Raw genomic sequence first — 15,004 nt, 5'->3', positions numbered from 1 at the left:
ATACAAATAGAAAACACGCTATGGACGGCTATACTTTTCAGTTCAAAGCATTAAAACGGAAAGTACATAGGATGCTTTAGTAAGTAAGAATTGTTTTAGTTACATTATATTTAAAACATATAAACGTTGCTTGTAGTGATGAATGAAAAATACATACGAGTAGAAACATTATGGACGGTTATACTTTTCAGTTCAAGGCATTATAACAGGAAGTACAAGAGATGCTTTAGTAAGTAAGAATAGTTTTAGTTATATTGTAAAACTTACAAACATTGTTTGGAGTGATAAATGAAGCACAAACCACAACTCAACATTTAAGTGTCCTTGCTTAATTTTAATAAAAACTATTGAACACAATATATCATGAATCAATGAATTAGCCGCGCTATTTTTTAAGCTGCAGGGTTCAAAGCGTATGAAAAAAGCAGGAAATGAAGGTACTTAAATATGACATTTAATTATCATGACATAAACAGTTACAGCGTGTATTTCAAAGGTTTTTGGATGTTTTCCAAACAGGTTATAGGCGTAATAGAGTGCCTCCATCCATCCATTTTCTACTGTTTGTCCATTTTAGGGGTTGTCTTCATTTTATTCAGGAGCTAGTGTGCATTAAAAGAAGAAAACCTGTCTTCTTGCCTTGCAACAGGATTGTGAATAATAGGCACAACTCCAAATAAAATAATGCTGGCGGTATAACTCGGTTGGTAGAGTGGCCGTGCCAGCAACTCGAAGGTTCCAGGTTCGATCCCCGCTTCCGCCATCCTAGTCGGTGCTGTTGTGTCCTTGGGCAAGACACTTTATCCACCTGTTCCCAGTGCCACCCACACTGCTTTAAATGGAACTTATTGGCTTTCACTATGTAAAGAGCTTTGAGTCACTAGAGAAAAGCGCTATATAATACTCATATTATATGTTACTTATACTATTTAATACTTTTCAAAGCTCCCGGCCGTCCTTTGAGGAGACATCATCAGCATGTCACAGGGTTGTGTTCCATGATGTGGCCTTTTTGTGGAAAACAAGCCCAGTCATAGGGGAAAAAAAACAAAAACGCCAAACCCTCAATGTCACGTGACCCTGCCTGACTCCTCCCACTCATCAGCTCCGGGTCCTTCAAGCCTCCCTCGGTCTTGGCTGCTGCCAGTGGACGTCTCTCCTGCGAACTGACCAGCAGACCTCAGCATCAGTACAGGTAGGAGCTTGCTTTGTTCCTTAGACTTTGAAGGGAATCCCTTTCAAAGTATCTCATGTTAGAAACCTGTTGTGGTTTTTGGTCTTGGACTTAATATTGACCTGAGATCAGAGCCCAGGAACGTCCTGTTTGTGGAGATTACAACATTCCAAGTATATTATGGCTCAGTGTTCAGGTCTAGACGGGCCAAGTCTGCTTTGAAAGGACTAAGGTGTGCCTCCATCCTGTGCCCACAGAATGCCACTCGGCGGAGGCAACAAGTGCGGCTGCTGCCAGAAAACGGTCTACTTTGCAGAGGAAGTGCAGTGTGAAGGGCAGAGCTGGCACAAGTCCTGCTTTCGCTGCAGTAAGTCTGTCTTCTCCACTCCCAAAAAGCCAGGGAGGTTCTGGCACTGAAGCCGGGAGGGAGGGCCGGGTCCACAAACACCAGTCTTCACACGTCTGTGACCTTATATGGGCATGGTGACGAAGGCTCCCACTTCCTTTTATGGGGAAGGAAGGCGCGCTGGCTAACCCTCCAGCCCAGTATTTATCTAAACAAGTCATTGGTTCTCCGGTAAATGTCACACATACTTTGTGGGGACTCAGCCAGCTTCTGTGGAAAATAACTGTCTTCCTCCACCGGGGGTGTCCTAACTTTATCCACTGAGGGCCGCACTGACACATCAAAGCATGCGAGGCCATTTTGATACTTTTCATTTTCAAAACAAATACACACACACACATATATATATATATATATATATATATATATATATATATATATGCATACATATATATATATATATATATATATACGCATATATATATATATATATATATATATATATATACATATACATATAGTGAAGCACGGGGTTAGTGTGTCTGCCTCACAATACGAAGGTCCTGAGTAGTCCTGGGTTCAATCCCGGGCTCGGGATCTTTCAGTGTGGAGTTTGCATGTCCTACCCGTGACTGCATGGGTTCCCTCCAGGTACTCCGGCTTCCTCCCACCTCCAAAGACATGCACCTGGGGACAGGTTGATTGGCAACACTAAATGGTCCCTAGTGTGTGAATGTGAGTGTGAATGTTGTCTTTCTATCTGTGTTGGCCCTGCGATGAGATGGCGACTTGTCTAGGGTGTACACCGCCTTCCGCCCGATTGTAGCAGGTTAAATCCCTTTTGGGTTTACTTTGATTTCTGCATAAATTGGTGATAAAATGTCTTCTGCTCGTCATCATGTATGTATATATATATATATATATATATATATATATATATATATATATATATATATATATATATATGTTTACCGGTTGGCCTGGGAACGCCTCGGGATACCTCGGTAAGAGCTGGACGAAGTAGCTGGGGAGAGGAAAGTCTGGGCTTCCCTGCTTAGGCTGCTGCCCCCGCGACCCGACCTCGGATAAGCGGAAGTAGATGGATGTATGTATATATATATATATATATATATATATATATATATATATATATATATATATATGTATATATATATATATATATATATATGTATATATATATATATATATATATATATGTATATATATATATATATATATATATGTATATATATATATATATATATATATATATATATATATATGTATATATATATATATATATATGTATATATGTATATATATATATATATATATGTATATATATATATATATATATGTATATATATATATATATATATGTATATATATATATATATATATATATATATATATATGTATATATATATATATATATATATATATATATATATATATATATATATATATATATATATGTATATATATATATATATATATATATATATATATATATATATATAGGGGTATCCAAAATTTATATATAGGGGTATTCAAACTTTTCCTGCAGGGTGAAAAATGAAAAGATGCAAGCTGGGCTATTTTGATATTTGACAAAACTAATATAATATTTACTGTAACCCCTCTGGCTTCCCTCGATGTTGGTGAGTGTTATAGGTCCCAAAAGGGTCTCAGTCATTAAAGTGTTAAGAATAAGTCACATATTAATATTTTTAGTTTCAATGCTTAAATATCCGTGGATGAACTTCGGATCTATCCGTTCACATACTTTTTTTTTCATGTTTTATGCCTCTTTTACAGAAGATAATCTTTTTTTTTATGGCAAAAACACAAAACAAGCAAAGTTCTCCCCCCAAAAATGTTCAAAATAAAATATTTGACGTGAAATAAGAGGTGCCTCGACGTTTTTGTCAAAGAAAACCTTGTTTTAGATATATTGCAAACCCACAAAATGTGTGACATTTTCCCCATAAAAGTATAATTTTTGATGCAAAATATTCAAAACATTGAATAGGTAAATACCGTATTTTCCGGATCATAGGGTGCACCGGATTATAAGGCGCACTATCGATGAGCGGGTCTATTTTCGTAAAAATGGCGCACCGCACCATAAGGCGCATTAAGGGGGTCATATCATGATATTTTTCTCCATGTAAAACACTTCCTTGTGGTCTACATAACATGTAATGGTCGTAACTCTCTAATAACTAAAGTTCCTTGGGTGAATTATGTAAACTCACCACACCGGTAGTTTTTAGTGCTTCCATAGAGAGATATAAGTTAGAAGTTCACGCTACTTTATATTAGAAATGGCAACAGTGGGGGATTTATGTCCCATAACAAGAAGATAGCTTGCAACTACGTCGGCATGGACTACAATACTAAATTTTAGGACTTATGGAGATCCCAAATACACATCAGCAGGTACCAGAAAAGTAGTTTTTTCATAATATTGCGAAACAAAACGCCAGATTATATGTCTGCTAATAGAAAGGGTCTCTATACACATACCATACTAATAACATATGTGGAAGCACAGTACGCCTGACTATGGTAGCCGTAATGCTCCCACAATCCATCAAGTTTCATAATTTACAACATTAATTTTGATTCATTATTATTTTTTTGAGCAATGTTGGTCTTAAAGAAAAAAAGGTTTGTGTTACCGGAGTCACTTGTCACCGGGAATTGTTTTCAATGTGTGCTTGTTCAGTGGTGTGCAAGAAGAACCTGGACAGCACCACAGTGGCCGTGCACGTGGACCAAATCTACTGCAAGTCCTGCTACGGCAAGAAGTACGGGCCCAAAGGCTACGGCTACGGAGGTGGAGCAGGAACCCTCAACATGGACACGGGAGAGAGACTGGGTATCCAGCATGAAGCGTAAGACAACATTTGACAGGAAATAGATACTTTGTATCATGTACGACAAAAAAGAGACCATTTTTTTGAAAATAACTACGAAAAGTAAAATTTGACAAGGTTAAATGAATGTCTTTAATTACTTAAATGTGTCATTATTCAATTTGAATTACAATTAAAAACATGCGTTATTTATTTTTAATGTAAAATTATATAATAATCCATTATTGAATTAATTATAACAGGATTTAATTATTTGAACATTTCATGATGTATTTACTTAATGGATAACATTCAATTCATATTGAAATGATTACCTAAATATGTCAATAATGCTAACTGGAATTAAATACATAAATGTGTTATATTTAATAATTGTAATAAATGTTTTATTTTTATATTTTAATACTTATTTTATTATTGAATAACATGATTAATAAAACATTAATTAATTAACTGGAATTAAACACACAAATGTGTTATATTTCATATTTTATTACATTTTTTTATTTTAAAATTTTAATACTTGCTTTCATTATTGAATTACATAATTAAACATTTAAGTCATTACCTAATTAGAATTAAATACATAAATGTGTTATATTTAATAATTTTAATAAATATTTTATATTTTAATACATATTTTATTATTGAATGACATGATTAGTGAAAGATGAATTCATTCATTAATTGGAATCAAACACACAAATGTGTTATATTTAATATTACATTTTAGAATTTATTATTTTAATACTTGCTTTTATTATTGAATGACAAGATTAATCAAACATTTAAGTCATTACTTAATTGGAATTAAATACATAAATGTGCTGCATTTAATAATGAAATACATTTTAAAACAGGGTACAATTTGATAAATAATTTTTTGGTAACTAGAATGAAATACATGCATGAATTACATTTAATCATTTATGATTTTAATGCTGATTGTATTATTTAATGACATGATTAATTACACATTTAGGTCATTATTTAATTGGAATTAAATACAGAAATGCGTTACATTTAGATAATTAATACATGTTGGTGGGCAGCACGGTGGTAGAGGGGATAGTGCGTCTGCCTCACAATACGAAGGTCCTGAGTCGTCCTGGGTTCAATCCCGGGCTCGGGATCTTTCTGTGTGGAGTTTGCATGTCCTGCTGGGGTTCCCTCCGGGTACTCCGGCTTCCTCCCACCTCCAAAGACATGCACTTGGGGATAGGTTGATTGGCAACACTAAATTGGCCCTAGTGTGTGAATGTGGGTGTGAATGTTGTCGGTCTATCTGTGTTGGCCCTGCGATGAGGTTGCGACTTGTCCAGGGTGTACACCGCCTCCCGCCCGATTGTAGCTGAGATAGGCATCAGCGCCCCCGCGACCCCAAAGGGAATAAGCGGTAGGAAATGGATGGATGGATGGAAATACATCCATCCATCCATCCATTTTTTACCGCATACTCCCTTTTGGGGTCACGGGGGCCGCTGGTGCCTATCTCAGCTGAATGTTGGTTATTAGTTCACAATTGAAATATTTAACCATTTAAATAAAGATTTTAATATTTCATGATTAATTATTTAATGACACATTTAAGTCATTATTTAAAGATGTGTTCATTTATTGTGTTTGTCAGCGTGTCATGAATGTTTGTATCTGTCAAACTCATCAAAGTCAGTGGGCGGAGCCCAAAACCTGATTGGTTCCCGGGGCACTTCCGCTCTGGAGGGGTTGAACTAACTACTGTTAGGACCGCCCACTGACTTTGATGGATACTTTCATTATACACTAACGAGGCCAAATGGCACAAAAGTATACTTCATCAGTTCATGACCATAGACTTAGATTGGTCACATCTAGTCTTAGACTTAGACTGGTCACATCTAGTCTTAGACTTAGACTGGTCACATCAAGTTTTAGTCTTAGATAGGTTTTGAAACTTCCCTCAAATGCCTATGCTCTTTGTCTTTGGCCTGTGGGCTTGTAGGAACGTCATCAGCTCTGTGTTGTAGGGTACTGATAACGCCCAGTTTGTGTTCCAGTGGGTGGTGTGAGTCAAAAAGTAGGTATTGATTGGTATGTGTGGGTTTTCAGTAAACCCCAACATGGAGGCCCACGTTTTCTCCAACGTGGACAATACAATCCAAAAAAAGGCAACTTCCTGTCGTTGACATCCTCACGTGTGAAGTTGATGTTTTTGTCCACTGAGTCCAGAACATCCACATCACCAACAAGGACCTGTATGGGCAACTGCCGAGGCTCAGCAAAAAGGTAACAGCTAGGAGGATGAGGCTGGTCGGCCACTGCCACACAACGGGAGCTCCCGGCCAGCAGACTGGTCCTATGGGAACCAACGCACAGGCATCGATCACGAGAATGTCCCGCGCTAACGTACGTTGACATCCTGAAGAAAGATCCTGGAGCTGAAATCTCTACGGAGCTGGCCGGGTGTGTGGAAAAATGGAATGATTGGAGAATCCGATGTACCGATCCGTTGTGGTGAAGAAGGAGCTGAGCCGGAAGGCAAAGCTCTCAATTTACCGGTAGATCTACGTTCCCATCCTCACCTATGGTCATGAGCTTTGGGTCATGACCGAAAGGATAAGATCACGGGTACAAGCGGCCGAAATGAGTTTCCTCCGCCGTGTGGCGGGGCTCTCCCTTAGAGATAGGGTGAGAAGCTCTGTCATCCGGGAGGAGCTCAAAGTAAAGCCGCTGCTCCTCCACATCGAGAGGAGCCAGATGAGGTGGTTCGGGCATCTGGTCAGGATGCCACCCGAACGCCTCCCTAGGGAGGTGTTTATGGCACGTCCAACCGGTAGGAGGCCACGGGGAAGACCCAGGACACGTTGGGAAGACTATGTCTCTCGGCTGGCCTGGGAACGCCACGGGATCCCCCGGGAAGAGCTAGGCGAAGTGGCTGGGGAAAGGGAAGTCTGGGTTTCCCTGCTTGGGCTGTTGCCCCCACGACCCGACCTCGGATAAGCGGAAGAAGATGGATGGATGGAGAATCCGATGGAAGCTCGTCTTAGGACAACAGAGAGAGAGAGACTGAGTCCATGTGCTCGGTGAAGTCTTGCAGTTTTTGGTTTCTGATTTTCACCCATTTGTCATCCACATATCTGTACAAAGGATTTGGTGCTGTTTCCTTAATAAAGCTCACAGCTCTCTTTTCCATGTCCTCCATGTAAAGGGTAGCTACTATTGGGGATACAGGTGAACCCATGGCACAACCATGTTTTTGTGGGTAAAAGGTTGCCATGGATTGAAAGTATGTAGTGTTAAGGCAAAGTTCCAGCAAAAGCCAAATCTGTTCTGGGTTTAGTGTGGATCTATCCTGTAAAGTGTGATCACATAGTAGATGTCGCCTCACTGTCTCTACTGCATCTTGGGTTGGACTATAGGTGAACAGGAAGGTGACGTCGAATGAAAGTAGTTTAATTTTTGTCCAGTTTTAGATCTTTGAGTTTCGCTACAAAGTCCATATAGAGTTTTGGATATGATGTGGAGTTTTGCCAAATAGAGGTGCGAAGATGTTGGCCACATACTTAGCAATATTGTATGTGACAGAGTTAAAGACAATGGGTCTGAGGGGAGCCCCATCTTTGTGTATTTTTGGAAGGCCTTAAATATCAGGGATGGTTTCTTGTGGGAATAAGCTGTAATACAATGTTTGGAAGATGGCTTCTGACTTTCGTAAAGTTTGTAAGCACACAATGATTCTTCTCATGGACCCACTTGTGGGGTCCCTTTTGAGTATTTCATGTGTTGGAGTCTTTGAGGAGTGTAAGCAACTGGTTTTGGTAGTCACTTGTGTTGAGGATGTCTGTGCAGCTCCTGTTGTCGACTGGCAGGATCGTAATGTTTTCATCCTTGCTCAGTGATCTTACTGCCTTCCTCTCCTCCAAGGAGAGGTTGTGGGCTTGGCATTAGAAAGAGCTGCTGTCACTTTCAGCTGTATTTGCTCACCTTCGGTTTCTGTTAGGTTGTTTTTCCTAATGGCTGATTCTGTCGCTGTAAACAAATCAACCGTAGGAACCTGATGTGGCGGCATGGCAAAGTTCAACCCTTTAGCCAATACATCTTTTTCTGGTTGGGTAAGATTTCTATCTATTGTGTGATTAATTATCCATTGAGTTCTCAGTTATTTGCCTTCAAATGAGGGCTTGCAGTGTAGAGGTGTTCTAACTAAGTTATACTTTTTGAAACTTGTTTTTTTGTCTTGCTTTGGTTCTGTTGTGCTGTCCAAGTAAGGCTTTGATTGTGATATGTGTCACCATTTCCCAGACCTCTTCAGGCAAGACGTTTTGCAATTGGAAGATTAACTGATCAAGTTTTACTCTGAGGCTCCGCTGGACTTGATCCGACCCATCTAAGTCTATGAGCCCGAACTGATAAAGTTTACTCTGACGAGCGGCGAAACGTCTTCCAAGACAAACCAAACAGTCCAGTTGCCAACGAATGAACACCCTGAAATGACAACCTGGATGTTTTTGACAGAGAATCTCCACACCGTCCTACCAATAACCCCAACACCTCCAAGTTCGCCATGAAAGCCAGCAGCTCTGACGCGTGCCCACGATGCGAAAAAAACGTGTATGCGGCTGAGAAGGTCATTGGCGCCGGCAAAGTAAGGAAGATTAGTACGATTCTTAATGTGAACACGAAAATTTGCACGAATATGTTCTTTTGCTTCCTCTTTATAGTCATGGCACAAAGGTTGCTTCCGTTGTGCCAACTGCGGAAAAGGACTGGAGTCTACCACGCTGGCTGACAGGGATGGTGACATCTACTGTAAAGGTACGTATTGTACTAAACTGTACTACCACAAATACACTACCAAATATCTTCACATTCAACTTAAGGTCAACTTGTTCACTTCCCGTACCACACCGGTGTTGGGGCCTGGAGTATGTGTCCATTAACTTGATGAATCTTACTTTATGTTGGAGAGTGGAATGTTACAATTTTAAGCCAAGTACTCAGAGAATATTGATAGGTATGAAAATTACTCTCACCACACATTTGTGTTTTTTTGTACAAGCTGATAGCTTTTTTTGTTATTGTTGATATCTCCTTTCTGAGCCGCAACCTTATCGTAGTGGAGGAATGTGAGCGTCCCAATTATCCGAGGCTTCTATACCCCCTGGTAGGGAATTCCAAGACAAAAGGGTCCTAGATAAGGGATCAAACAAAGAGCAGCTTGAAAACCATTATGGAAATGAAAAAACAAGGACATAGATTTCCCTCGCCCGGATGCATGTCACCGATGCCCCCCTTCTGGAGGCAGGCCCGGAGGTGGGGCAAGATGGCGAGCGGCTGGTGTCCAGGCCTGTCCCCAAGGATCCTGGCCGGCTCAGCCCAAAGAGGCAACGTGGGCTCACCACTCATAGGTGGGGCCATAAAGGTCGGGTGCTATGTGAGCTGAGCGGAAGCCAAAGGCTGGGCACTTGGCGGTCAAATCCTTGGCTACATAAGTTAGCTCTCGGGACGTGGAACGACACCTCGCTAAGGGGAAGGAGCTTGAGCTGGCGTGCGAGGTGGAGAAGTTACGGCTAAATCGGACTCACTTTGACGCACAGCAAGGGCTCTGGAACCAGTTCTCTAGAGGAAGGTGGGGGAGCAATTTCTGTTGCCCTCCGGCTCAAAGCCTGCACATTGGAGTTTAATCCAGTAGACGACAGGGCAGCTTCCCTCCGCCTTCGGGGGACTGTTGTTTGTGTTTACGCACAAAAAGCAGCTCAGAGTACTCACTCTTTTTGGATTCCCTCGAAGGAATACTAGATAGTGCTCGCTCAGGTGATTTTCTTTATCTGCTGGGTGACTTTATATTGCTCATAATGGCAATGACAGTGAAACCTGGAGAAGCGTGATTGGGAACAATGGCCGACCGGATTTTAAACCGAGTGATGTTTTGTTTCTGGACTTTTGTGCTCGTCACAGACTGTCCATACTAAACAAAATGTTCAAAAATAAGGGTGTTCATATGTGCACTTGGCACCAGGACACCCTAGCTAGCAGTTCCATGATGGACTTAATAGTTGTGTCATCGGATTTGCATTCTCATGTCTTGGACACACGGGTGAAGAAAGGGGCGGAGCTTTTTACCCACCACCACCAAGAGGTGAGTTGGCTCCGATGGTGGGGGAGGATGCCGGACAGACCCGGAAGGCCAAAACGCATTTTGAGAGTCTGCTTGGAACGGCTAGCAGTCTCCTGTCAGAGAGAGTTTCAATTCCAGCCTCTGGAAGCACAAACCTGTTTCCATATGAGTTGGGGAATTGTATTTGCTGTAAATATAAACGGAATACAATGATTTGCAAATCCTTTTCAACCCATATTCAATTGAATGCACTACAAAGACAAGATATGTGATGTTCAAACTCATAAACTTTCTTTTTTGCAAATAATAATTAACTTAAAATTCAATGGCTGCAACATGTGCCAAATTAGTTGGGAAGGGCATGTGCACCACTGTGTTACATCACCTTTTCTTTTAACAACACTCAATAAATGTTTAGGAACTGAGGAAACTAATTGTTGAAGCTTTAAAGGTGTAATTCTTTTCCATTCTTGTTTTATGTAGAGCTTAAGTCGTTCAACAGTCCAGGGTCTCCGCTGGCGTATTTTAGGCTTCATAATGGACCACACATTTTCGATGGGAGACAGGTCTGGACTGCAGGCGGGCCAGGAAAGTACCTGCACTTTTTTTTACGAAGCCACGCTGTTGTAACACGAGCTGAATGTGGCTTGGCATTGTCTTGGTGAAATAAACAGGAGCGTCCATGAAAAAGACGGTGCTTAGATGGCAGTATATGTTGTTCCAAAACCTGTATACCTTTCAGCATTAATGGTGCCTTCACAGATGTGTAAGTTACCCATGCCTTGGGCACTAATGCACCCCCATACCATCACAAATGCTGGCTTTTGAACTTTGCGTCGATAACAGTCTGGATGGTTCATTTCCCCTTTGGTCCGGATGACACAATGTCGAATATTTCCAAAAACAATTTGAAATGTGGACTCGTCAGACCACAGAACACTTTTCCACTTTGCATTAGTCCATCTTAGATGATCTCGGGCTCAGAGAAGCCGGCGGCGTTTCTGAATGTTGTTGATAAATGGCTTTTGCTTTGCACAGTAGAGCTTTAACTTGCACTTACAGATGTAGCGACGAACTGTATTTAGTGACAGTGGTTTTCTGAAGTGTTCCTGAGCCCATGTGGTGACATCCTTTAGAGATTGATGTCGGTTTCTGATACAGTACTGTCTGAGGGATCGAAGGTCACGGTCATTCAATGTTGGTTTACGGCTATGTCGCTTACGTGGAGTGATTTCTCCAGATTCTCTGAATCTTTTGATAATATTATGGATAAATTTCTTGCAATTGCACTTTGAGAAACGTTGTTCTTAAACTCTTTGACTATTTGCTCACGCCGTTGTGGACAAAGGGGTGTACCTCGCTCCATCCTTTCTTGTGAAAAACTGAGCATTTTTTGGGAAGCTGTTTTTATACCCAATCTTGGCACCCACCTGTTCCAAAATATCCTGCACACCTGTGGGATGTTCCAAATAAGTGTTTGATGAGCATTCCTCAACTTCATCAGTATTTATTGCCACCTTTACCAACTTCTTTGTCACGTGTCGCTGGCATCAAATTATATAGTTAATGATTATTTGCACGAAAAAAGTAAAGTTTATCAGTTTGAACATCAAATATGTCTTTGTAGCATATTCAACTGAATATGGGTTGAAAATTATTTGCAAATCATTGTATTCCATTTATATTTACATCCATCACAATTTCCCAATCCATATGGAAACGGGGTTTGTACTTTGAACATGTTTGAGTGGACCATGTTCCGTGCCTCTATTGTTAAGGAGGCCCAATGGAGCTGTGGCCGCAAGGTGGTTGGTGCCTGTCGTGGCGGTAATCCTAGAACCCACTGGTGGATACAAGTGGTGAGGGATGCCGTCAAGCTGAAGAAAGAGTCCTATCGGGTCCTTTTGGTTCCTGGGACTGACAGACCAAGTGGTGTGAGGCGTTTGTGGAGGCAAAAACTCAGACATAGGAGGAGTGTGGGGAAGCCATGGAAAATGACTTCCGGACGGTTTCGAAGTGATTCCGGACCACCATCCGCCGCCTCAGGAAGGGGAAGCAGTGCACTGTCAACACCGTGTATGGTGAGGAGGGTGTGCTGCTGACCTGGACTGCGGATGTTGTGGATCGGTGGAGGGAATACTTTGAAGATCTCCTCAATGCCACCTAAACATCTTCCTATGAGGAAGCAGCGCCTGTAGAATCTGTGGTGGGCTCTCCTATTTCTGTGGCTGGGGTTGCCGAGGTATTTAAAATCGGTGGCAAGGCCCCCGGAGATGGATGAGATCTGGCCGGAGTTTCTTAAGGCTCAGGATGCTTTGGGGCTGTCTTGGTTAACAAGACTCTGCAACATTGCGTAGATATCTGGGGCGGTACCTCTGGATTGACAGACCGGGGTGGTGGTTACGCTCTTTAAGAAGGGGAACCGGAGGGTGTGTTCCAACTATCGTGGGGATCACACTCCTCAGCCTTTCTGGTAAGGTCTATTCAGGTGTTCTAGAGAGGAGACTACGCCGGATAGTCGAACCTCGGATACAGGAGGAGCAGTGTGGGTTTTCGTCCTGGTGGTGGAACTGTGGGTCTTTGAGGGAGCATGGGAGTTTGCCCAACCACTTTACATGTGCTTTGTGAAATTGGAAAAGGCATTTGACCGTGTCCCTCGGGAATTCCTCTGGGGAGTGCTCAGAGAGTATGAGTGGTTAACGGAATGTCTGATTATGGCGGTCCGCTCCTTGTATGATCAGTACGGATTAGTGTGGTTTCTTCAGTAATGCGGACTTGATGAACAGAAATACATTTACCGGTCGATCTACGTTTCCATCCTCACCGATGGTCATGAGCTTTAGGTTATGATCACGGGTACCAGCGGCCGAAATTAGTTTCCTCCATCGGGTGGCGGGTCTCTCCCTTAGAGATAGGGTGAGAAGCGCTGCCATCCCGTAGCTGCTCAAAGTAAAGCCGCTGTTCCTACGCATCGAAAGGAGCCAGATGAGGCTGGTCAGGATGCCACCCGGACGCCTCCCCGGGGAGGTGTTTAGGGCAAGTCTGACCGTTAGGAGGCCACAGGGAAGACCCAGGACCCATTGGGAAGACTGTTTCCCGGCTGGCCTGGAAACATCTCGGGATCCTCGGATAAGCGGAAGAAAAATTGATGGATGGATGGATGGATATCGGACTAATACTCAATACCAATATCAGAAGAGACATAAATTCACTGTAGCAGAGTCAAGTCCAGCCATCTGAAGTCTTAGAGTAACATATCAATATAGTCTAAAGATGTTCCTAGGTTTGGAAAGACACACACAAGCTAACCTTGCTAGCCTTAAGAATCTTACTCTATGCAGCTCCTGCTTGTCGTATAGTTACATTAGGCCAACTTTCATAATCCTGCTTCAAACTTGACTTATGTTTGTATTTTATGTCAGCCCGTTTTGTTATTGACTGTGTGTGGATTTGCAGGTTGCTATGCCAAGAACTTTGGTCCCAAAGGGTTTGGTTTTGGTCAAGGTGCTGGAGCCCTGGCTCACTCCCAGTAAAGCCAGGACCCACTCCACGTCTCCGGGTTGTTGGACTGAGCTTCTTCTCCTCCACGTGCGAAACGTCCTACTTGTGTGTATCCATGTTCACTTCCATTGCACCTTCTCTCAGACCACTTTCCTCGGCACTAGACGATAAAAAGTATTAACATTACACTGATTCTACTCTTGGTATCATTAGTGTCGATTGATACTGTTTAGACTCAAAAGCTTAGTGGTTAGCGATGCTTCTTGGTATCCTACTGTGGTGTGTAGTGTAGCATGTTTAACTACTCTCTGTCCTGATAATGTTACGTACAAAAAGTGTTAATTTCCCCCATGGAGACGAGGATTAGTTACTTAGAAGCTGCACTGTTGAAATGTATTCATGAGCTCGCTCGCAAGATGCTACTTTGCTATTTGCAGGACTAGAATGTGTCGTCAACTTGCATGATAAGCAATATTACATGATATTATATTTTATTACACAACCCTTCTGTAAAGTTCAAATGTAGTTCTAGAAATATTCCTTAAAAACTCAATTGATTTTTTAATCACATCGGAAGAGAACGTCAGCGTGTTTGTAAGGTTTAGTCCGGACCACCGCTTCACTGATCCCGACATTCCTGCCTCGTCGTCTTCATCTGGAAGCTGCTCTGCTTTAGTGCGTCACATGTCAGATGACATCTTGGTGACACTAAATAAATATCCTGTGTCAGCACTCTTTCATTCCAAGGTTTTGTCCCTTTGTGCTCTTTGGTCTTCCTGTGTGAAATGATGCAGCAGATGGAAAATACACCACATGAAACCCGGGGCAGAACGATGTTCCTTTACGGCAGGGGTTGGCAACCTTTACCACTCAAAGAGCCATTTTGACCCGTTTCACAAATTAAAGAAGACAAAGGTAGTCGCATTCATTCTCGCGAATATCTGCTGGTGGTCACCCATATAACAGCAATAAGGGCGCGCCATGAAGCCATTGCATTTCACGCC

The 15,004-nt window shown here is 41.9% G+C and overlaps 1 protein-coding gene across 1 annotated transcript; it reads left to right on the top strand.

The window, feature by feature from the left end:
• The first annotated feature begins 1,045 nt into the window (after nt 1-1,045).
• LOC133541743 (cysteine and glycine-rich protein 1-like) lies at nt 1,046-14,746 on the top strand. The gene is made up of 6 exons (XM_061885313.1): nt 1,046-1,195; nt 1,432-1,541; nt 4,252-4,420; nt 8,897-9,026; nt 9,103-9,196; nt 13,956-14,746. The coding sequence occupies exons 2-6, from the start codon at nt 1,433-1,435 to the stop codon at nt 14,030-14,032; spliced, it is 579 nt and encodes a 192-aa protein (XP_061741297.1). The 5' UTR covers nt 1,046-1,195; nt 1,432; the 3' UTR covers nt 14,033-14,746.
• The last annotated feature ends 258 nt before the right edge of the window (nt 14,747-15,004 follow it).

This window comes from Nerophis ophidion, linkage group LG02, assembly GCF_033978795.1.
Source record: "Nerophis ophidion isolate RoL-2023_Sa linkage group LG02, RoL_Noph_v1.0, whole genome shotgun sequence".
Classification (NCBI taxonomy): Eukaryota; Metazoa; Chordata; class Actinopteri; order Syngnathiformes; family Syngnathidae; genus Nerophis; species Nerophis ophidion.
This window is presented reverse-complemented; position numbering and strand designations above follow the sequence as displayed.

Coding starts and splice junctions, on each gene's coding strand:
- LOC133541743 (XM_061885313.1), top strand. CDS start 1,433: ATGCCACTCGGCGGAGGCAACAAGTGCGGCTGCTGCCAGAAAACGGTC. Junction 1,542..4,251: donor CAAGTCCTGCTTTCGCTGCA/GTAAGTCTGTCT, acceptor GTGCTTGTTCAG/TGGTGTGCAAGAAGAACCTG. Junction 9,197..13,955: donor TGGTGACATCTACTGTAAAG/GTACGTATTGTA, acceptor GTGGATTTGCAG/GTTGCTATGCCAAGAACTTT.